We start from the raw sequence: 23,035 nt of genomic DNA on the forward strand, positions 1-23,035 counted from the left end.
TGGTGGTGCGAGCCCTAAAAAGAGCGCCGAGTACTTAATCGGTTTTGGTATTTAATTATATGTAATTAAAAAAATATTCACAACTTTAGCCTTCAAAAATTATGAATATGATATTTCTTTAATATTGATGTATCTTCGGTATATGTAATTGAAATAATAGGTTACATTTCCGAAACGGCAATCAATTTTGAATTGCTTTCAGATTGAAGGTTCAACTTCGCTTAGATAACTACCAGACTACAAATTAAAAATTGCCGATTATGTCCAAATTTTAGAGTGAGCCTGGCAGTGATTGGTATTCTTTTCTTTGTCATTCACCCTTGTTAAAAAACAGTAAGTGACGGAGTGCTATGCGAATAAACAAAAAAAATCGAGAACGCGACGCTAGATTGACTTTTGAACGTTTGATAATTTTAGTGTGTCACTTTTGAAGTTGTTTTTATGAATTACGTGTTATTTTCCATTTTCCACCATTATATTTTAATATTTAAACATTAGAGAACACTTAGTAACGAATCCGGTGTTTATTTGAACGACATATTCCACATTTTGGTGCCGAAATCCAGGAAGTGTTTGTTTGAGTATTGGAATTAACGTGGAACGAAATACTATTTGGAAAATGGAATCAAAAACCGACGTGTCTTTACGTAAAAATTATCGCGAGCATTTAACGAAGTTGTGCAAGGCCGGAGATGAGGCCGTCATTTCAGCAGAATCTTCACCGGACGAACTCTCAGTTTTGTGTGAAAAAATTAAACTTTTAAGAGTGACTTTAAACGAACTGAACGCGAAAATCTTGCCGACGTTAGCGGACAATTTCATCGAAATGGAATGTGACAAAGTGACAGGATATGACATTAACGCTATGGATGTTATTGCAAGTTTGAAAGTGGCTATAAAACGCAGAACGAACGGAAAGCAGCTGCAGAACGTGGGAATTGGATACATGCGAGACCCTCAGGATATCTCTTCGATTCCAGAAATGGGTATTGGTAACGTAAAATCTCAAACCAATCAGAAATCGGTAAGATTACCCAAACTTGATTTATTAAAATTCAACGGCGACCTGGAAGCATGGCCAGTTTTCTGGGAGCAATACAGTCAAGCTATACATAATAACCCTGAACTAAGTGTGAACTGCAAATTTACTTATTTGAAGCCGCTTTTAACGAGTAAGGTGGCTATAACGATTCCGGGCTTAACGTCTAGTGAAAACTCATATAATGATGCATCAAATCCATGATTTTTAAGGTTTTACCGTACAATTTGCGAGTTCAGTTTAATAAAATTAAAATACAGATTTTTTCAACTAAACTGAATCTTCAAATGTGTCGGTTAACGCAGAGCTGGGCTCAGTGATCTATAAAAAACAGATCGCAGATTTAATAAACTTTATAAAACTAGAAGTTGATGCGTTGGAGGAGGCTCAGACTAATGAAAATACAGACAATAAAAATCACGTGAGTTCGAAAAAAAATTCGGGACATTCGACGCGTAACGACACCCGAAATCGATTTAAATCAACCCATAATGAAGCATTTACAGCTCAGGACTTGTTAAGTGTGACTCACGAACAGTGTGTATTTTGCAAAAATAAAAATCATCTAACCAAAGATTGTTTAAGTACTAATATTAGTTTGACGGATAAAAAGAAACTTTTGCAGGACAGTAACAGATGTTTTCGTTGTACTAGGCAAAATCATAGGTTAAAATTTTGCAAATCAAAAGACATAACGTGCAAAAAGTGTAAAGGGCGACGTGTTACTGCCTTATGCGACCCTTCATTCAAACCAAAAACAAAAAATGAAAGTCAAAATGAACGTAACGACAGCTCTAAAGAACAAACAGCTGTAACTGTATTATCTACAGGACGTCTCAAAAATGTGTATCTACAAACTGCGTGTGTCTTTGTAAAATCGAATGAAGATAAAGAATAAATATTATTACGGGCGGTTTTTGATGCAGGAAGCCAATTAACTTATATAAGACAATGTGTTTCCCTGCAACTCAACCTACCAATTATCGGAAAGCACAAGATTTCAATTTGTGTCTTCGGAAGTTCGCAACGCGGTGTTGCCAAACTGTCCAATAAAGTTGAGGTTGTTGTTAAGAGTCAGTATTCGGATAAGTTAATTACAATACATGCAATTGAAGCTCCCGAAATATGCTTCGATTCGATTAACCCCCCTTCTCTTACCGATCCAGTTATCGAAGATTTTGCAAAACAAAATCAATTAGCGGATATTCAGACAATGCCTTTAGAAGCAGCAGGAATATCGTTGCTTATCGGTAGCGAAAATTATTGGATGTTGGTTACAGGTGGAACGCGTACATTAACAAGAAAATTAAAGTAGGATGAACTATTCACGCTGCAAGAGAATCTATCGAAGGGGTTCCCGATTTTACTGTGAATTTTAATGTTGCGACTATTTTGCATTCGCAAATTATCGACGGTGATACAGAAACGGAGTCAGATGAAAACAGTTATTCAAATTTAAAAAGATTTTGGGACTTGGAGACGATTGGCATTAACGGTTCGGAAGTTAAAGTGAAAGAAAATTTTACCGAAAAATTTATGGAAAATAACCTGATTTTTAAGGACAATAGATACGAAGTAACTTTACCATGGCAATCCGATAAGGTTTCAGACTCAAATTACACGGGTGCATTTAATCGTGCAAAAAGTTTGATAAATAATTTGTGTAAAAACGGAACTTTATTAAAATACGACAGAACAATACGCGAATATGAATGATTAGGTTGTTCTGAATTAGTACACGAGAGAGATATTAAACATAATAAAACGTACTATCTACCGCATAGACCGGTTTACCGACGAGATGAAGAAACTTCTCAAGTGCGAGTGGTATTCGACGCGAGTGCGCATGCACCCGGAAAGCCTTCTTTAAATGACAAATTAATAGCGTGTGAAAATTTAGTTCCAGACTTACTAAAAATTTTGATAAACTTTCGAATTGGTAATATTGCGTTGATAGCCGATATCGAGAAGGCTTTCTTGCAGATCTCTATGTAACGACGATCGAGATTATCATCGCTTTTTGTGGTTCAAGGATCCTATCCAAGGCGAAATATTTTCTGTCGATCAGTTCCCGAGGTTTGACACTTATAGAATGTGTAGAGTGACATTTGGAGTTACTTCCAGCCCATTTTTGCTAGCAGTGACCCTAAGGAAATATTTATTAAACCAACCGGATCGTGAATTTGGAAAATCTTTATTAGAATCTTTTTACATAGATGACTTTGTAAAATCGGTAAATAACGAAGATGTCGCTTTAGAAGTATATAAACGCTCCAAAAACATATTATCTAAAGCAAAGATGAATATGAGAAAATCTAACGACCCAAGAAAGGTTTTAGGAGTAAATTGGTTTACGATTACCGATCAGCTAGCAACTGACGTTCCTAGAATTTTAAATGATTTTAACGTTGCTAAAGAACCTACAAAAAGAATAATTCTGCAAACTATTGGAAGGGTGTTCGATCCAATTGGTCTATTGAGCGGATGTACTATAACAATAAAGTTACTTTTACAAAAAATTTGGAAGAAAAACCTTAAATGGGATACACCGTTGCCAAATGGAATGGAACCAATGGATGCGAGATGTGTCTAACTTAAACGACTACGCTTTCACTCGCTGTATTTTACCTGACCGAAAAGAACCCGTAGAGTTACATATCTTCGCTGACGCCAGTCCTCACGCTTACGGAGCCGTAGCATATTTAAAACGTTTTTATAATAACGATTGCAATTTTTTAATGGCCAAAAATCCAGTCGCGCCATCAGACCAAACACTTTACCAAAGTTAGAAATAACCGCAGCCTTATGTGCAGCAAGGTTGCAGAAGTATATTATAGACAATATCAAATTAAACACAACCAACATATTTATATACTCGGAATATAAGTGGAAACCATTTATTCAAAATCGGGTACGAGAAATACGAAACACGAGTAAAATAATCTGGTAGAGATAATATTGCGGACATTTTGACTAGAGGAGCTCAAGCGTCAAAATTGTTGAAAGAATCGTAACGATGGCTTCATGGACCTTCATGGTTATCTTCAAGCAAAGAAATTTGGCCAATGGACGAGCATTTTGATTTGAAGAATGAAGAGACAACAGTAGTTTCTTGTTTAGCAGAAATGAGAGAGAAGGTCGATAATGAAAATAACGAATACCAAAATATAGTAAAAGAAATATTTCCTTTGGACAAATTTAGCAGTTATGAAAAGGCTTTAAGAGTAGTAGCTTTTGTATACGGATTTTTAATTAATGCGAATACCAAGGATAAGGAACGAAGATTTACAGGGTACATAAGAACAAAAGAAATTGAAAATGTCGAGACATATTGGATAAGGAGAGCGCAAGAAGAAAGAGATTTTGAAGATATGGAAAAGGTGGTAAATGGATTATTCGAAACAGTTACGTTCTGCTCATTACATCGACAATCCAAAGTCTAACGAAATCAAAGAAGGAGATGTTGTACTTTTACAAGACCAGGACAGACCGCGTTTGACCTGGAAGCTCGTGAGAGATGGAAAAGTAAGAGCGCGCGAAATAAAGACAGGTACCGGTGATAAGCTGAAACGTCCAGTGCGGTGTTTATATGCGTTGGAAATCGATAATTTCGCGGCCCGGTTGGATGTTAACAAACAGTAACTTAGTGACGGAGTGCTACGCGAATAAACAAAAAAAAATCGAGAACGCGACGCTAGATTGACTTTTGAACGTTTGATAATTTTTAATAAAGTTGTTTTTATGAATTACGTGTTATTTTCCGTTAATAGTGTCAAGTCTTAAACCTAAAAGAAAAAAAATCTCAGTAAGCAACGCCGAGTTGAAAATATTTTTTTTTTAATTTTTAAATGTTGTTTTAAATTCGGATTATCAGTTATGAATATCTATTTAAAAAGTTAATAATTTATAATAAGACATGTTATTTTTATTTCCTATAAATCCATACACTTTTCCATTACGTAATAACGGCGTCCCCCAGGACCAAGCTGTTTTTTATTGTTTTATTTATTCTGTTCCCTTTAATTGAATAGTTCGAGACGAAGAGATATACTAAGGAAAATATCATTTAAATCATACAGATGGGATATTATGTAAAATGTTGTTGGCGTACTCACTGTAAACGGTTAACAGTAAACTTCGAATTTCCGCATGATTAAGGAGTAGTCAATAAACGTGTGGTTGTTTTATGGAGTCTTTATTTGTAAATCAATAAAAAAATATATATACAGGCTACAATAAATGTTTATTCCTGCCAAGCAGAAAGATCCGGCGCCGGAAGCGAATCACACGGCACTCTCGGGTTTGATGAATCCGACGGAATATTAAAAGCAATGGCGTGTATGTTATTATTACCGTCAATATTATCACATATCAATTTGGAAAATGTAATTTTTCTTATCTCAGCCAGTTGTTGCTCCGAAAATCCTACCGTACGATCTTGGGTTTCGTACCTAAAATACATATGAATTTGAATTAAATTATCATAATATTTCTAAAAACGGTGACATACCAAAATCGATCACATTGCTTTATGCGAGCAAACTGAGTACCAATAATGCAACCAAAAGTGGGCCCAACCAGACCACCAGGTAACTGATTTTCCGTTAATCCACCGGGGAACAAATCAATGTCGTCCACGCTCTCATAAGCTTGTTGTAATTGTTCTATGGCATCCGCAGCGGTTGTGTCTGATAAATCATCGAAGGTGTCAGCACGAGAGTTAAGACAGAACGCGCGATAGTCATTGTAGGGAGGAATACCGTGATCTCTTGCTCTCTGAATATTTAAAGCAACTAGATCGACACCAGTGAAGTTAACTCTTGTATTTTCAAACAAATGATTAGTAACTTCGTTTGTAACAAATCGATCTAGGTCTTCCATTGGTGTCGAACTGATACCACGGGCTATATCGTCGATTATATTCGGCTGAAAACAATGCAACATTAATACGAATAATTTCACTTCAGCAAACTACTTACGGCAAAAAGTCGGTCGGTTTGGAAGAACGAATCTCTTAATAGTAGTGGAGGGTCCACATTTGTGAAATTATTGTCTAACATTGGAACTCGAGCTCGCAGAAGCGAGTGGCCGATTCTATAAGCAGCTGCTGCAAATTCTGTAAGTGTATCCGCACTGCAATTCTCATCATAATTCACGTAGAATCCATCATCTAATAGTCTAAGCCCATAATCGTCCAGCTGACCGTCTCCCAGAATCCTCGGTAAAAATTCGTTATAAGTGATGTGTTGTAAGATGGCAACAACTATCCTTCTAGTTTCATTAAATCGCTTATCTGCGCTCCAGGATGGGTTTAACGTTTGCAAGGCATCATTTATTCTATTGTGTTCTCTCAAGAAAATCGTATGCAGCATCGTCAAACCTGCTTGTTCCGAAGCCCTACCATCTCCGCCATAGAAACACAATCCTGAAGCCGATTTGCATTCAGAATTGGTAGTAGTTCTTGGTAAATAATCTTTAGATCCATCACCAAGATCTGACGCGTTTAATCTTCCATTCTCCCCTTTAACCATTTGAAGTACGCAGTTATTCTCGCCGTATATCACTGAACCATCCAAATAGGGAGTATTTTGATTGACTTGTTCCCTGGAGCCAAGTGTACTTTGCCCCTGTAAAGTTCTCATAGACGGGAAACACGCTTGTTCGCCGGTTGTAGTATTGAATTGCGGGAAAAAGTCATCATCTGGAGGTATTTCGAAAGGGTTACATTCGGGGTGTACGGTTTGCTTGCTGTCGCATGGTCTACAGGATGGAATAGATTCCGCAAATCCTTGATTCAGGGGTGTTAAGGTAATATCGTGGTCCAAAAACTGAGCAAACTGCATAATCAACATGGTATAATTGGTACTCAAATGGGAAACATCGGGGTGGACAGTTGTAGAAATAGATCTGGGATTTGGTAGTGGGTTTCCACTAGCTGCCGTTATCCTCGGCTCGGAAATGCCTGCGTGGAACAATAATTATTTAGTTAAGCAATAAAAATTGATATCCATAAACCGTACCGTCGTCGTAAGCACTTGGCATGAATCGCCTAAAATTAGACAAACTAGTTCCCAAGTCAGGTTGACCCAGATTGTTACAATATCCGGTTAGTGTTCTATATGGCGAAGATGCATCGCATGGCCCCGAGTCGCTACAGTTCGAGTCTGTTGCGTATTTGGTAGCGGGAAGCAGATCAGATACGTCTATATTTTTTAGTTCAGATAAAATTTCCGGTCTTTTTGTGTGCCTAAAATGTTGAATGTGAAATGTGAAATATTGACTGTGAAAACAATTCAGTTTATACCAGCTTCCTTGTTTACTCACCCCAAGGCGTTTAATATCTCTTTGGAAGCCAACTCGTAAAGGAGTGACGTGTTTGCCCAACGAATTGCGTGTTTATTTGCTTTTCCAAAAGCTGCGGCTGTTGCCTGATGTGATTTTGGATCAAGACCAGCACCTGTAATACTACCGTCGAAAAATATGCTCATGAGAATCTGAACATGTAACTAACCTGCTGCCCAAACACGATACTGCATTTTCATCCTTTCCAAATGAGTTTCTTTGGCTTTTGAAATCGCATCCTTGAGGAGATCGTCACTTATGAGGCTGCTCTTGCCCTGAGCGGTTGTTAGGTTTATGACGGAAAGGATACAGAGAGCCGACACTAATGGACCAGTAAACCTGCAAATGATCATTACAATTTTGCTCATTGAAGCATGATTTCGCCATTTGGGCAATCAAAAATTAAAATGAAAGCGTCCTGCAGAAATTAGGCTCAAATCACTAGCGAACTCGTTTTCGCTACTTCGAAAATACTATGGCACAATATAAACCTGAGTGTCTGCCAGGTTTAGAGTGGAAATGATAGAAAGGGCCCATACTAAGGGGCCCATAAAGTGTCTACTGAAGCAAAATTTGACCAATTAGCTAGCTAAAAGAAAACCCACAGAAAGCCCAATAAATCCATAGTTTCATTTTACAGTGATCCTTAGCCTCAGTGTCTGATAAATATTATTATTATTATTTCATCGACTAGTCGTCTAAAATCTGAGGCTGGTTTCAAAGACTGCATTTCAAAAGAAACTTGCCATAAATGTATACAGCCATTCTGGGCATGGCTGTAGCACATGGCCCAAAATGAAATTAGGAGCCTTATAGAACAAGCATTTGGCGCCTTTTCAACTGGGTATACTGGGTGTTAATATAATTATTCACTCTATACTTCTTTTACACTATGTTTTGGGATACCTTGTATATACCCAATGATGTAGGAACAAGGACATAATGTATCTTCAATTATCTTAGGTAGACATTAGCACAATGTAAACTTAGTGAAAAAATAATGTTCAATATATATGTGAAGAAAAAGTGTTTGTGACAGCAAATAGTTAAATATAAACATTTATTTCTTACCCCTTCATAATTGATTTGTTTGCGCCAATGTATCGGAAAGTTGGCTTAGCGAAACTTAGAATTGGTAGCCAAGAACCGGCTTTATATATACCAAATTTTCTAATCTGATCAAGATAGCTTTTGAAATTTTGCGAATTGTTTTACGTAATCTGAAATTAGCACTCAATAAGCCTAAATAAAGTGGCGCGTGTAAGTACGGTAAATTAGTGGTTGAGATTTACAGTTTCATAGCGTTTTGCGGGTTTTTGTCTTTAGTTATTGTTATTTATTTTATAAAATTATTTATTATTATTAATATGCTATAACTACAACTACAATACAGAAAATGTCTTGAAAATATATAGTGATTTAATGGTTGAAATAACATTGGCGCGTCATCTTGCTGGCTATTAAATTTCAAAATGTTTTATTCTGACAGGCAACGACGTGGGATAAAATGAAAATCACCTGAATAATTAATAAACATATATTTTCTTGTAGGCTTATGGTCTTTGAAACGTCCGAATACAGCGTAAAGAATTATTATTTCGCTATGTAATTACATAATTACATGTCGTTATACATAACATATACATTGAATTTAGAAGTTTGGCATGCACATTTTGACATATTAATAAGTATCGTCAATCGCCAATCATCCTCTTGGCTACTTCTGAGCTTAACTGAAACTGGCTCGGTGCAGAGCTAAGGGAAGGAGGCATGAAATTCTTTAACTGCTCGTACTGACTTGAAAGTTTTACATGGAGGCAGGTCAGCACTTAAGAAGACCTGGTCAAGGCAGACATCACATAACTACGCTAGTTCAAGACTGTTTTTTAAGAGTCTCTGCTTTATGACACCAAGATTACTCATACTGTTCATCGACGCCTAGCTGAATCTGATTTCAGATCAAGAAACCCAGCGCGATGATCAGCTTTGACCCTAAAGCTTCGTAGAGCAGGGTTAAATTTTGCTAGAGAACACATCGATTGGGCTGATGGAGACTGGGAAAGAGTTCTTTGGCCATATGAAACCATATTTGGTCTCTACAACTCAGATAGACGTATAGGAGTTTAGTGACTACCAAAGACCTCGGATGATTGATTCTTATCTTCGTGAAATGTGAAAGCCCTGAATGAGGGTTAAGATTGTTTGGTTGCCTATAGATTACTATAGATTGTGAGATTTTTCGTTGGTGGAAGAATTTATTACATGCGGTTTCGTGCTTGTGTTCGGCAGCTGCTGATGTTTATTTGTCGTAATGTTGAAGCTGTTCTTTGAGTCTAGTTGATATTTTTCGTCCTGTCTCTCCAATGGATCTCAAACGAAATTTTGTCTTTGACGGATCGAAGATGTTGAGAGATCTTTGGAAAGTGGTAAATCTGGTTTTGATATTATATTTTTTAAGAAGGTTGTGGTGGTCTTTCTTTTCATGGAACACTTAATATCTCTAATGCGGTTCTTGACCACGAGACCAAATAAAAGTATCAGCAACGTAGCGTTTCCATAATTTTTTTTTTAGATCAAAGGCGTCGAGTGTTTTCTTTTCAAAGTCTTCCATAAATATATTCGAGATGACTGGTGACAATGAAGAACCCATAGTTGCGAGCCAGTTTCATGTAAGCTCTGAAAAAGCCAACATGATGATTGGCGAATTCGAAAAGCATTGAGCTTAACGACTATCTCGTTTTGTGTTTACATCTTCAAGTTTCACATAGGACGGTCAAGTGGAGAGTTCAATAGACAAGCGGCTGTGTGGAAAAAGTCAAAATCGACCACTTGTACATGTAATGCTTGCTCGGAGGACTCCTTGACTCGAAAAGGGTATAGATGATGATCAGAGTGGATCCGCATCTCGTGATATGAGCAATCGGCTGCTTATTAGGCCGGGCGCAAACAGTGGTGCACGGAGTAACCGGTTCCCAGAAAATCATGTAAACGTGAGATGTTGTCAGCGAGTCCATTCGTGAAGTACAGGAGAGACAGTTACGTCAAATAAATGTCATTAAACGTAACGATCTTTGTAGTTAATTCTCGCTGAAGCAATGCAATACAATTTTAAAAACATTTAGTATAAACCTTTCCATGAATAAAAATAAAGAAGATAACTCTCCAGTGAATTTAACACAATATCGATACATTTTTTGAATAATTAATTTTCCATTACTCTACTATACAAACATTGGCACCGATTGGGCACTATTGTACTTTAATAGGAATGTTCTGGTGGCGAAGTATTCTGATCCCCAGGAAATTGTCAACGCCTTCGCTGAATCTTTTTACATTGGCTCCACTATAAAGGATACGTTTACAAACAAAATGAACCTTAACTCTCAGATTACCGTTAACAGTCTCCCAGATGAACATGAACATGAACGATATCACACTTACCTATCTTTAAAACGTCTATTTATGAGTGCACAGTATTGCTTCGGAAGAGAGCATTGGTTCTTTAGTAGTCGAAGTACAGTCACCAATTTAGCATGTACTCCGCTGTATATAGGTCAGGCTTTAGATAATCGAACCCAAGTCGATATCCTTTATACCGACTTCTCGAAGGCTTTTTATGGAATAGACTATGGTATCTTCATTAGGCTTTAGGATTCAGCGACACACTAATGTTTTTTACGTATTAGTATGTTTTTGGTTACGAGCAGAGTACGTCTGGACGAAACGACACAATTGAAAAGATATCAAGTTCTCTTGTGTTGTTTGTTGAAAATCTAGAGCTGTTTCATTCCTTTCCTTTCCTTTGAATCAATATAAATGCCATTCCACACTTTTTAATTTATGATGTATTACCTACTGCACATCTTTCAAGGACTTTGGTATTCTCTATAACTTTCAACTTTCTTTTGCGGCCCACATTGAATAGAAGGGTACCAAAATAATGGGATTAATTTTCCGCAATACCAAAGAGTTTACTAATATTGATGCTTTTATAACACTATTCAATAGCTATGTTAGATCCAAGCTAGAGTACCGTCGTATTATTTGATTCCCTACTTATGTTAAATATATAGAACAATTGCAGCGTATACATAGAATTTTTTAAAAGTGTTGTGAAATCGATTTTGTGTTTCCGGTGAGGGGTTCTGAGCGGTCATTTCTTTTGGAAAGATTTAATCTTCCGTTGATAAAATGTCGAAGAAATTATTTGGTCGTTATTTTATTATGCAACATTATAAAATCCAAAATTGACTGTTTTGAGCTCTTGATGCAATTTACATGTTCCTAAACGAACTTCAAGCAACTCGCCGGTGTTTTGTCTACCTACACCGCCTACCAATTTTAAGAAAAACTTATGTAATGACGCATACCTTTTTAATAACCATTGATGTATTGATGGGTTTAACATTTGGTTTAATAAGCTATCTAGGCTACTGAAGTCAAAATTTATACTATAATTATAATGTAAGGTATACTCTACTAGAATGTGCGCTACGCTTTATCTCGCATTATTAAATATTTATGTTTTTCTATTATTTTGTTTTTTTAGAGCCAATTCTTAAATTTAATTTCATTAGTCAAATTGTCTTATAAATGCATCTCTTGACATCACGCATTTTGCTATAATACTACGAAATATGTATGTACGATATATATGTAGATAGGTGTAATTTTTATTTTTCTACTACCTTATTTAAAATATCCAATTACATACCGATAGAGCCTGCAGAAAATGTCATTTTGTGATGCGAGTTTCCTTACATACCTCTGGGAGCCATGATATAGCAAACAAAGATATAACATTGAGCATATGGGCGGAGCCGACGGGCCACGTCATCGACGTCAGGCAGAGCTTGTTTGGGCGGATTCGTTACCATTCATTCATTGTTTGTTTTTTGTATTTTCTGTTTTCGTAGAATTTCAGTGCTTTTTGGTGGTTTGGAATAATTATTATTTATGAAAATGCGGTGTTCTGTGTGTGGCATTGTGTGTGGATTTGATGCTGTTTCGGTTCCCTAACATTCAAAAGAGTTGGGCGCAAACGGGCAGACCCTTCTTCTGATGATGTTAGTTTTCTTTTTTTTTTTTTCGTTTTACATAAAAGTATTTGATTTTCAGGATTAATTAACACCTCCATTTTTAAGTTTGAGATAAAAATGTTTTTCAAGGATTACATAAGTTATATTATATAATTTTTATATTATGTATTTACTAAAAACCTATTTTTGAATTATGAAAAATTATTTTTCCTCCTTAATGTTTTGTAAATTTGTGAATATTTTGTTATTGCTTAGTTATGAGATTACTGATCCTCCCCTAGCGAGGTTTGGATAATGAAATGTGGAAAATTCCTTATCATCAATCCAAATGTCATTAAAGTCGTTTGATATCTGCCCCAATCGTAATCATGTTGCATGTTTGATATCTATCATGGTATATTGCTCTTGACGCGTGACGTCATGCGCGCGGCGGACGAATTTAAAAGGGCGATCTATCATATCTTTATTTGTGGTATCATGGCTGCGAGCCAGACCTAAAAACTACAGATCATAGAAAAAGTACGCAACCACCGTCTGCTTTACGTCTATCGGAAATTACAATCGTTGTTATTCTCCCGACGAGCTCGGGAGAAAAATATTGCATTCAGTGCAGTTTTTTCCATGGGTCCAAATTTAATAATTACGTCAATTTCGGCGATAATGAGTTATACATTTGTGTCGATCGAATATTGTATGTAATTATGTGCTTCCTGAAATATTATTAGATAGATATTTGCTTAAATATTTTTTCCGAGTCCATCGTGTACAACTATAATATAAATAGAAAGAATTTTCACTGATTAGTCTATTATTTTTTGTACAAACTGTAGGTATCATTTTCACTGTATCATTAGATGTCGCTTAGTTCGAAAGCAGATGCCTGCTCTTGCTTCTCCCCCATTTTTTTCTCCTGCCTTTTTTCTGAGATGTTTTTCTCTGATGTTTTCGCTGCGGAGTCAATGCACAACTCCGAGCTACTAGCGACAAACTTTAAAGTTGCTTAATTTCACTTAAGCATTTCCAGCAAAAACGTGCTCCAGAAACAAGATTTATTCTGAATGAACCACTAGAACAGCCAAAAAGAGTAAATAAAACGAGAGCAAATTTTAAGCGCGCAATTTAATTCCTTACCTTAGTATAGTATTGTAATCTGTTTTGGTCTTTATTGTTTGTAATAATCCGAGGGATATTGTGCAAAGTTAAATTATGCTTATACTATCTTTGGAAAATGTATAACCAATGCTGTATTTCTGTTGCAATGGTGCTGGAAACGAATTCATTTCACTCTTGTATTTGAGTTGAGTTGAGTTGAGTTGTTGCTTCGAAAATCCTACCTTATGATCTTCGGTTTGGTACCTAAATTACATATACAATGACCAATAATTCAACCAAAAGTGGGCCCAACCGGACTACGAGGTAACTGATTTTCATTGTTTCTTGTTTGTTTTTTCGTTGGAGGGAGGAATACCGTGATCCCTTGCCCTCTGAATATTTAAAACAACTAAATCCGCACCAATAAAGTTTCCTCTTGTATTTTCCAACAACTGATTTGTAACGTCGTTCGATACAAATCGATCTAGATATTCCATTGGCGTCGAACTGATACCCCCGCTTATATCATCAATTATATTCGGCTGAAAGCAATGCAATATTAATACGAATAATTTAACTTCATCAAACTACTTACAGCGAAAAGTCGAAGCCCTTCCAACATTAGTAGTAGTTATGAGCAAATAATCTTAGGAACCGTCTCCGAGGTCTGATGAGTTTAATATTCCATTCTGCCCTTTAACCATTTGAAGTACGCAGTTATTCTCACCGTATATCACTGAACCATCCAAATAGGGAGTGTATTGATTGAATTGTTTCCTGGAGCTAAGTGTACTTTACCTCTGTTAAGTTTTCAAAGACAGGTCTGCATTAAAGTAAATTAGACAAACAAGTTCCCAAGTCCGGTTGGACCAAATTGTTACAGTATCCGGTGAGGAAAGCAGATCGGATGGTTTTATATGTTTTAGTTCAGATAAAATTTCTTGTCTTCTTGTGTGCCTAAGCATGAAATGTTGACTGTGAAAATGATTCAGTTCATCCCAACTCTCTTGTTTACCTACTTTTTCTTACTCCTCCTTCGAAACCAATTCGTAAAGGAGTAACCTGTTGATGCAACCAATTGCGTGTTTATTTGTTTTTTCGGACCACCACTTGTAATACAACCATCCACAAAATAGGTTAGCAACGGTCAGAAAATTTAGCCCACCTGCTGTTCAAACACGATAATGCATTTTCATCCTTCCAAATGAGTTTGTTCCCCTTTTAAAATCGCATCCTTGAAAGGGTCGTCATTTTTTCGAAGATTTTACCGTACGGCTTAAATTTTGACGTTTGTCAATTCTGACTGTCATGTCAATAAATGTATTCATGTTGTTTTGCAAAAATGTACACTCCTCCGATTGGGTACAACAGTGTGATCTGTAATTAAAAATTCTAATAGCGGTTTTAGACGATTCGGTTCGGGATATAACATACAAACATAAAACTGTATTTATAATTAATATTCATTATAAGGTGACTATAGAACATAATTAATCATCATTTAAAAAAATAATAATAATTTGAACTTGCGGTAAAGGGGTGCGTTCAATATCCAGTGAGAAAGAATATTGCATTCTAGACTATTCATCCAATTATAGGCTAATTTCCTTAGTTTTCCTTAAGTGTCATGAAATTAGAGTTAGTATTATATTTCTGTTAAGGATTGTAGAAAAAGTAATTTCCAATAAGAACATTTAATATAATACTCAAATCTTTGTCTTCTACGCGTTCTTAGCATTCAATCATTGTCATAATGTAAGTTGGATTTATAGTAACTACGTTAAGAACACTTGAGAATGCTCTTTTCTAAACTTTGGAAAAAAATTGAACAATCAAAAATTTTTTAGTTTATCAATTTGGTCATCATTTAGCAAAATATAAATGACTCCAGTAAGCATTATATCATAATATAAAGCCATTAAACAGCGGGAGTACCTCATTAATATAGATGAGCCAACAAAGTCCATACACGGTAGGAGATAGCGAAAGAATTTTTTAACCAAAGTTACCAGATTGAAAAGGATCTACAAGCAAAAAATAATATTAGTTGTACATCTGATGTGTCGAAGAATCAGCTTTACAGTCGTGCAACATTTTCAATTCAATTTAGTTCACTTCACATCCACGTGTTCTTCTTTGAAATGATACGCTTTCTGACATATCTGTAGTAATGCTTTGAAAACGTTGCTGTCTGTTGTAGGAGCAACTTGATATACTTTCTGATTTACATAGTCCCACGAGAAAAAATCTGCTTTTGTCAAGTCGAGGGATATTGTTGGTTACGTACTGGACCACCTCTACCTATACAGAGATTATGAAATTGTTCATTTAAAAACTGCTGGGCATAGTTTTGCTCCATCATGTTGATACCACATATTGTCGCAGCAAAATCAGCCAACCTTTCCAAAAACGAATTCAGGCCTAACTACAGAAGCTGTAGATGTGATTCGGTAGTAATTTTTCATTCAAAAAATTGCAATAATTAAATATGGGATGAGTGAAACCGTACATTTGCAGGCATTCATGGGATTGTTTCTTTATTCTAGTGTTTAACAAATTGCCTCATACTATTTTGTGAATTTTCAATTAAAGTGGAGACTAAAAGAGTATTTCTTTCTGCAGTGCCTACAACGTACACTATGTCTAATAAATCATGGGTAACTTATAAAACGGGAAATAATAAAAGAAATAAACGCAGTAAACATTGTACGTCCGCTAAGCTGACTGAAAATAATTGCCACCGGCAATAGTCTTAATCAAATTAAGTAAGTAAAATATCTCAAAAATTAACTTGCAAACTTTCCGTCACAATTTATTCTCGAAAGCAATTGAAAATGTAGAATTTCTACATTGCATACTGAGTGAGAAAGTGTAAGCTCATTTTCAAGCATTTATTGGTAAAGGGAAACTGCCTGCCTTTAGTCTTTTCCTACGATTTCAAATCAGTTTTTGCTAGAAGACCGTATGAACCTGTATGAACCCGATTAATGAACTAATATGTAATAGTAGTACTTAAGTAGCTTTTGTAAAAATCGACTTAAAAAACAAATTTATATCATCTGATTCAATTGAATCTAATTCAAAATTATTGGTACTCTGGGGATATGTTATATAATAAATAAGACACTTAGCTGCTCATCTAACCACCCTTAAGAAAACATTGTAAGAATTTTAATTTAAGAATCATATATAAATAAAAAAAAAAAGAAACTTGATTATTTAAACAGTTAATGAAGGTACTTATTCTCTCATTGACAATACATCTTTGAACTTATTTATAAACGACTTATTATATTTTTTATGATAATCATATTATAGCAATAACGTAAACAAGAAATCTGAATTTTTTGCAGACATCCTTTATTTTCTAAAGTAAGACACGGCCAATAAACAATCTCTCCATATGTCAAATTCGATAGTATTAAACTATCGCACAGTTTTAGTCGAATGTTCGTCGTGAGAATGTTCCTAAACATGCATTTTCATTTTAAGAAATGACTTCTTTTATTATGTTGCGACATGGTCTTCATATTAACATTCACCATAATTCCATAGTTACCAAGAAGTCTACAGGTACTAACCTAAGATTATTTAAAATTATATTAAAAGTATAATGGTAACGGACGCTCTCTCTATAAAGAAGTAGTTTAGTCTACGTTATTTTTATAAAATGCAATATTTGACTTGAACCAAAAAGTCTGTTGTATATATTGAAAATAATAACGGTCCCAACACATTTTCGTGTGGTACTCCTTTCTTAGTAGCAATAAAACTAAATATACCCAGCACTACTCTCTGGCATCGGCTGTCGAAACAAGTTTTAAAAAAATTCACAGCCGAATGGCTCAGCCGAAAATACTCAAGCTTTTTAAGAAGTACACTATGATCTAGCTTATGGAACGCCTTGCTGAAGTCCAAGAGTACCCAAAAGTATTTTTGCCAATAGTTCTATAAAAATCAGCAGTAGCGAAAGATGATAACAAATTTGTTGTTATGCGGTTATTTATTTATAAATTTCAATACAAAATAACTAATATAAAAAATTAATTGCTAAATAAACTATTCCTGCCAAGCGGAAAGATCCAGAGCTGGAAGAGAATCACATGGCACCCTTGGATTTGTCGAATTTGACGGAATATTAAAAGCTATGGCGTGTATATTATTATTTCCGTCAATATTGTCACATATCAGTTTCGAAAATGAGATTTTTCTGATTTCAGCGAGTTGTTGCTCTGTAAACCCTACCACAGGATCTGCGGTTTCGTACCTAAAATGAATTTGTATTTGCATTTATCGATTACTACATTTCTGTTGAGGAAAACATACCAAAATCGATCGCATTGTCTTAGGCGACCAAACTGAATACCAATAATACAACCAAAAGTTGGCCCAACCAGACCACCAGGTAACTGAGCTTCGGTCAATCCACCGGGGAACAGGTCGATGTCGTCCACACTCTGGTAAGCTTGTTGCAATTGTTGTATAGCATCCGCGTCAGTTGTGTCTGATAAATCATCGAACGATCCAGCACGCTCGAAAAGACAAATTTCGCGATAGTCGTTGTAGGGTGGAATACCGTGATCCCTTGCTCTCTGAATATTTAAAGCAACTAAATCCACTCCGGTAAAGGGTATTCTTGTATTTTCAAACAGGTGGTCTGTAACTTCGTTCGTAACAAATCGATCTAAATCTTCCATGGGCGTCGAACTAATGCCACGGGCTATGTCGTCGATGATGTTTGGCTGGAGGCAATTTAAATTTAACACAAATAATTTTACTTTAAAAAGTTACTTACTGCAAAAAGCCGATCGGTTTGAAAGAACGAATCTCTTAACAGAAGCGGAGGATCAACATTTGCGAAATTGTTGTCCAACATCGGAACTCGAGCTCGCAGAAGCGAGTGCCCAATTCTATATGCGGCAGCCGCAAATTCTGTAAGCGTGTCTGGACTGCAAAATGGGTTGTATTCCTCATAGAATCCGTCGGATAATAGTCTGAGTCCAAAAATGTCCAATGAATCTTCACCCAAAATCCTCGGTAAAAATTCGTTGTATGTGATGTGTTGTAAGATGGCAACAACTATCCTTCTGGTTTCATTGAATCGCTTATCAGCGCTCCAGGATGGATTTAAAACTTGTAATGCATCATTTATTCTATTGTGTTCCCTCAAAAAAATCGTGTGCATCATCGTCAAACCTGCTTGTTCGGAAGCCCTACCGTCTCCCCCATAGAAACATAATCCTGAAGCCGATTTGCATTCCGAATTAGTAGTAGTTCTTGGTAAATAATCTTTGGATCCATCTCCGAGGTCTGATGAGTTTAATCTTCCATTCTGCCCTTTAACCATTTGAAGTACGCAGTTATTTTCACCATATATCACTGATCCATCCAAATACGGAGTATTTTGATTCACTTGTTCTCTGGAACCAAGCAGAGTTTGACCCGGTAACGTTCTCATGGAAGGGAAGCACGCTTGTTCGCCGGTGGTACTATTGAATTGAGGGAAAAAGTCGTCATCTGGAGGTATTTCGAAAGGGTTGCATTCGGGGTGTACGGTTTGCTTGCTGTCGCAGGGTCTACAGGATGGAATAGATTCCGCAAATCCTTGATTCAGGGGTGTTAAGGTGATATCGTGGTCCAGAAATTGGGCAAACTGCATAATCAGCATCGTATAATTATTACTCAAATGCGAAACATCGGGATGGACAGTTGTAGAAATAGATCGGGGATTTGGTAGTGGATCTCCACTAACTGCCGTTATCCTTGGCTCGGAAATACCTGTGTGAAACAATAATCATTCAATTAAGCAATAAAAATTTATATCCATAAGTACTACCGTCTTCGTAATCACTCGGCAATAACCGGTCAAAATTAGACAAACTAGTTCCCAAATCAGGTTGATTCAAATTGTTGCAGTATCCGCTCTGAGTTCTATATGGCGAAGATTCATCGCATGGTCCCGAGTCGCTACAATTCGTATCTGTTGCGAATTTGGTAGCGGGAAGCAGATCAGATACGTCTATATTTTTTAGTTCAATTTCAATTTCTGGCCTCCTTGTATGCCTAAGCACGGATTGTTGATGGTTAAACCAATTTAATAGGTAATATCTTTCCCTTTACTTACCCCAGGGCGTTTAGAATCTCCTTCGATGCTAACTCGTATAGTAGCGACGTATTTGCCAAACGAATTGCATGTTGATTTGCTTTGCCAAACGCTGCAGCTGTTGCCTGGTGCGATTTTGGATCAAGACCACCGCCTGTAACACTAAAGCTGGAAAATATGCTCAGACGGATCAAAAATTTTAGCTAACCTGCTGCCCAAACACGATACTGCATTTTCGTTCTTTCCAAATGTGTTTCTTTGGCCTTTGATATTGCGTCCCTCAGAAGATCTTCACTAATAAGTCTGCTCTTGTCTTGACCGGCTGTCACGTTTATAATGGAAAGGATACAGAGTACCCACACTAAGCAGCTGCTTAATATAAAACAAATATTATTTTCTTTCATTTGATCGATTTATAACATATTTTCAACATTAATTTTTTTATGAATGAACACCCAAACCTTCCGAAGCGATGGATTAAATACGACATCTTTATGCATTTTAAATACAGTAATATTTTAACATCCTCTTTTGTCTAATATTCAACTAACGTGCTATCAATTATTGAACAAATCTGTTTGTTTAGATTTATTTTGATATATTTTGGGATCTGTGTATATTTAGATTTCCGTTTGTTGGTTTATAAGCCTCTCTATAAATTATTTTCAATATTAATACAACGCATTAAATATTAATTTTATAAGAATTGTTGGTAATTAACAACGACTTCTGGTACCAAATTATCCTAGTTGAGGTGATACGCAGGAGAATGAGCATAAATTACTATTTTCACTTACTTTCCCAATTGAGAGTATTTGGATTTAACCAATCCATAGGGCAAATAACTTAAATTCATCCAAAACATATTTCATTCAAACATTTTATTGCGAAAATAATTTCAGGCTCTTAGATACTCTGGATATTCTGGTACATTGGTTACTTGTGGTCATTTATTTATTTTTGAAGAAGTTACGAGCAGGTATTAGAAAGCTAGCCAGGAGTAAAATTTGTTAAATATTAATGAGTTTTCTCTCAATCATATGGAATAGCTTGTCAAGTAAACATTTAAATAATAATTTCTTACCTCTTCATAATTGCTTTAGTTTCGCAAATGTATCACGAATGTGGACAGTTAACTAAGCTTAGAAATGGTATCCGAAAATAGTCCTTATATATTCCAAATTTCTTATCTCATCGAGATAATTGAACCATGAGAGTGTTTTACGAAAGTGATATCTCAACTCATCTCAATTCTCCAAAAAAAAATGGCGCGTACGCGTTTGGAAGTTTGGAAACTTGCTCCTCTTTTATTTACAATCCACCAAACTTATTCGTATCGTTCAACGTGTACGTCACGTTAGTACTCTCTTTCTGAAAATACGAGAGGTATAAAACACCATGGTTAGTGCTACGTGTCTTGTTATGACTTACACAACTAGGTAAGAGATTCTTGTTAGTATATTGTTACTAAAAAGTAGCACAAGAATTAAATATGTAGACATCCCAAGTTTTAGACATCCCTTTCTTTATCTACAGCCCCGATCCATGTCTGGTACTTTAGTTGCGAGTTAGTTAATGTGTTACTTTTGAGATGATGATTCTGAGAGCTCGTCAACTACTATTGGATATTGACGGTCGCATCTGTCTACGCTACACCGTCTGTTGCAGTGTTTACAAGGTCTTCAGTGGTTTTTGCAATTTTACTTCCTGTGCCACTTTTGCCTTCTGTTTTTGTCTTTCTGACTTTCCTCTCATATTTCAAACGCTTTAGTCGATTTATCGTTTATTATTTCGACGGTCCATGGATCCATGCCGTGCAATATCGATAAAAACGAATTTTTTGTACACGTGCTTGGCAAAAGAATGTCGATCGATAAATCGTCCTCGCTTATGTAAACGACCAAGAAGGGTTCTACGCCTCGTTAACCATACATGTCCAATCCAGTATGAATCACCCTATATAATATTAGAATATTGTTACCGAAACAATGTACACACTCTCCCGCATTTTTCGACTTCAAATATTATTAAGTAACGTATGTGTCTAGAAGTGTAAGTACATAAGTACACTACGAATTTGAGATTAATGGAAAAAACGTGCTGATTTGCTCGAGAATTCACCGATTCTTATTTTGCTGTCACACCTGCAACTTTTATCCGTGTGGAACACACCATATGGCGCGCAACAAGCCAGTCTTTGTCAAGTATCGATTGACGCAATGAACAGTGTACTTAATTAAGACGGAGTCGGAGTAAACAGACAATTGTAATATTTAGAATAATTGTGTGTGCGTGCTGTATTCCATGTTTGCGTTATAATATCGAGTACGCAGGCCGAACAATAGAATGGACCAACTTATGGTTTTAACACAAATAGTTGTTGATTGAGTTAGGTATATGCATTCCTCGTAACCCTATACAGCTTCAAGGAACAAAAAGTTGGAGTTTAGATTCGATAAATTGCATTTGTGAAAATCTTCCGTGTTTTATTTTTCTTACCTTACAAGTCCTGCAAGAGAGGGTAACTATTTTCGTCAAAACGAAAATTGATCAGTTCGTCAGCGAGATGACACGGTTTGCATCTGAAACTAAGAAAAAAAAAAACCTGAGTACCAAAAGATTATTAAAAATAACTAAATAAACTTAATATATAATTAACATTAATGTTGATACTAAGGGCAGAACAAATATAGTACCTATTTCAATCACTAGTGCTAATTATTCCCATCGTACAATGGATACTTCGCTGAGGACACCAACACCCGACCGTGCAATAAACATAAACATAAACATAACAAATAAAATAGGTCATAATATACTGAAGAGCAGAGCCACGTCAGTATATTGATACTAAGGGCAGAACATACATAGTACCTATTTCAATCACTAGTGCTGATTATTCAAATCACGCAGTAGATACTAAGGGAAGAGACACACGAATATCCTGTCGCGAATAATCACACCATTTCTGAAGGGCAGCAACACGTAACAGTGCAACAAGTAACAGGTCATAATATACTGAAGGACAGAGCCATATCAGTATATTGGTACTAAGGGCAGAACACACATTCCACCTATTTCAATCCCTAGTGATTCTTCGCTGAAAGACAACAACACGCGACAGTACAACCAACACGTCATAATATCCTGAAGGGCGGAGCGACATCAGTATATTGATACTAAGGGCAAAACACACATAGTACCTATTTTAATCACTAGTGCTAATTATTCCGATCACGCAATGGATACTAAGGGCGGACACACGCGAAGTATCCTGTCGCGAATAATCACAACGGCCCTGAAGGGTAGGAACACGTGACAGTGCAATAAGTAACAAGTCATAATATACTGAAGGACAGAGCCACATCAGTCTATTGGTACTAAGGGCAGAACACACATAGTACCTATTTCAATTACAAG

The 23,035-nt window shown here is 36.2% G+C and overlaps 2 protein-coding genes across 3 annotated transcripts; both read right to left on the reverse strand.

Moving 5' to 3' along the window:
• Positions 1-5,232: 5,232 nt before the first annotated feature.
• On the reverse strand, positions 5,233-8,493 carry LOC132699685 (chorion peroxidase-like). Its single transcript, XM_060666534.1, has 7 exons — positions 8,453-8,493; positions 7,551-7,720; positions 7,364-7,496; positions 7,060-7,286; positions 6,019-7,001; positions 5,550-5,965; positions 5,233-5,490 (listed from the first exon to the last, which is right to left on the reverse strand). Exons 1-7 carry the CDS (start codon positions 8,458-8,460, stop codon positions 5,283-5,285), a joined length of 2,145 nt encoding a protein of 714 aa, XP_060522517.1. The 5' UTR covers positions 8,461-8,493; the 3' UTR covers positions 5,233-5,282.
• A 9,020-nt stretch (positions 8,494-17,513) lies between these two features.
• Positions 17,514-21,491, reverse strand: LOC132699490 (chorion peroxidase-like). 2 transcript variants are annotated; one of them, XM_060666239.1, is made up of 8 exons: positions 21,047-21,491; positions 20,700-20,986; positions 19,824-19,984; positions 19,637-19,769; positions 19,349-19,575; positions 18,308-19,290; positions 17,839-18,254; positions 17,514-17,779 (listed from the first exon to the last, which is right to left on the reverse strand). In XM_060666239.1, the coding sequence occupies exons 2-8, from the start codon at positions 20,705-20,707 to the stop codon at positions 17,572-17,574; spliced, it is 2,136 nt and encodes a 711-aa protein (XP_060522222.1). In that variant the 5' UTR covers positions 20,708-20,986; positions 21,047-21,491; the 3' UTR covers positions 17,514-17,571. The 2 variants fall into 2 exon arrangements, with proteins under 2 accessions (XP_060522222.1, XP_060522221.1); XM_060666238.1 differs by lacking the exon at positions 21,047-21,491 and having other exon boundaries at positions 19,824-19,987; positions 20,700-20,745.
• Positions 21,492-23,035: the final 1,544 nt, after the last annotated feature.

This window comes from Cylas formicarius, unplaced genomic scaffold, assembly GCF_029955315.1.
Source record: "Cylas formicarius isolate icCylForm1 unplaced genomic scaffold, icCylForm1.1 PGA_scaffold_3__17_contigs__length_32017465, whole genome shotgun sequence".
In the NCBI taxonomy this organism is placed as follows: Eukaryota; Metazoa; Arthropoda; class Insecta; order Coleoptera; family Brentidae; genus Cylas; species Cylas formicarius.

Coding starts and splice junctions, on each gene's coding strand:
- LOC132699685 (XM_060666534.1), bottom strand. Junction 7,497..7,550: donor GTATCGTGTTTGGGCAGCAG/GTTAGTTACATG, acceptor GTAGTATTACAG/GTGCTGGTCTTGATCCAAAA. Junction 5,491..5,549: donor AAGCAATGTGATCGATTTTG/GTATGTCACCGT, acceptor TATGTATTTTAG/GTACGAAACCCAAGATCGTA.
- LOC132699490 (XM_060666238.1), bottom strand. Junction 19,576..19,636: donor GAGATTCTAAACGCCCTGGG/GTAAGTAAAGGG, acceptor ATCCGTGCTTAG/GCATACAAGGAGGCCAGAAA. Junction 18,255..18,307: donor AAACCGATCGGCTTTTTGCA/GTAAGTAACTTT, acceptor AATTGCCTCCAG/CCAAACATCATCGACGACAT.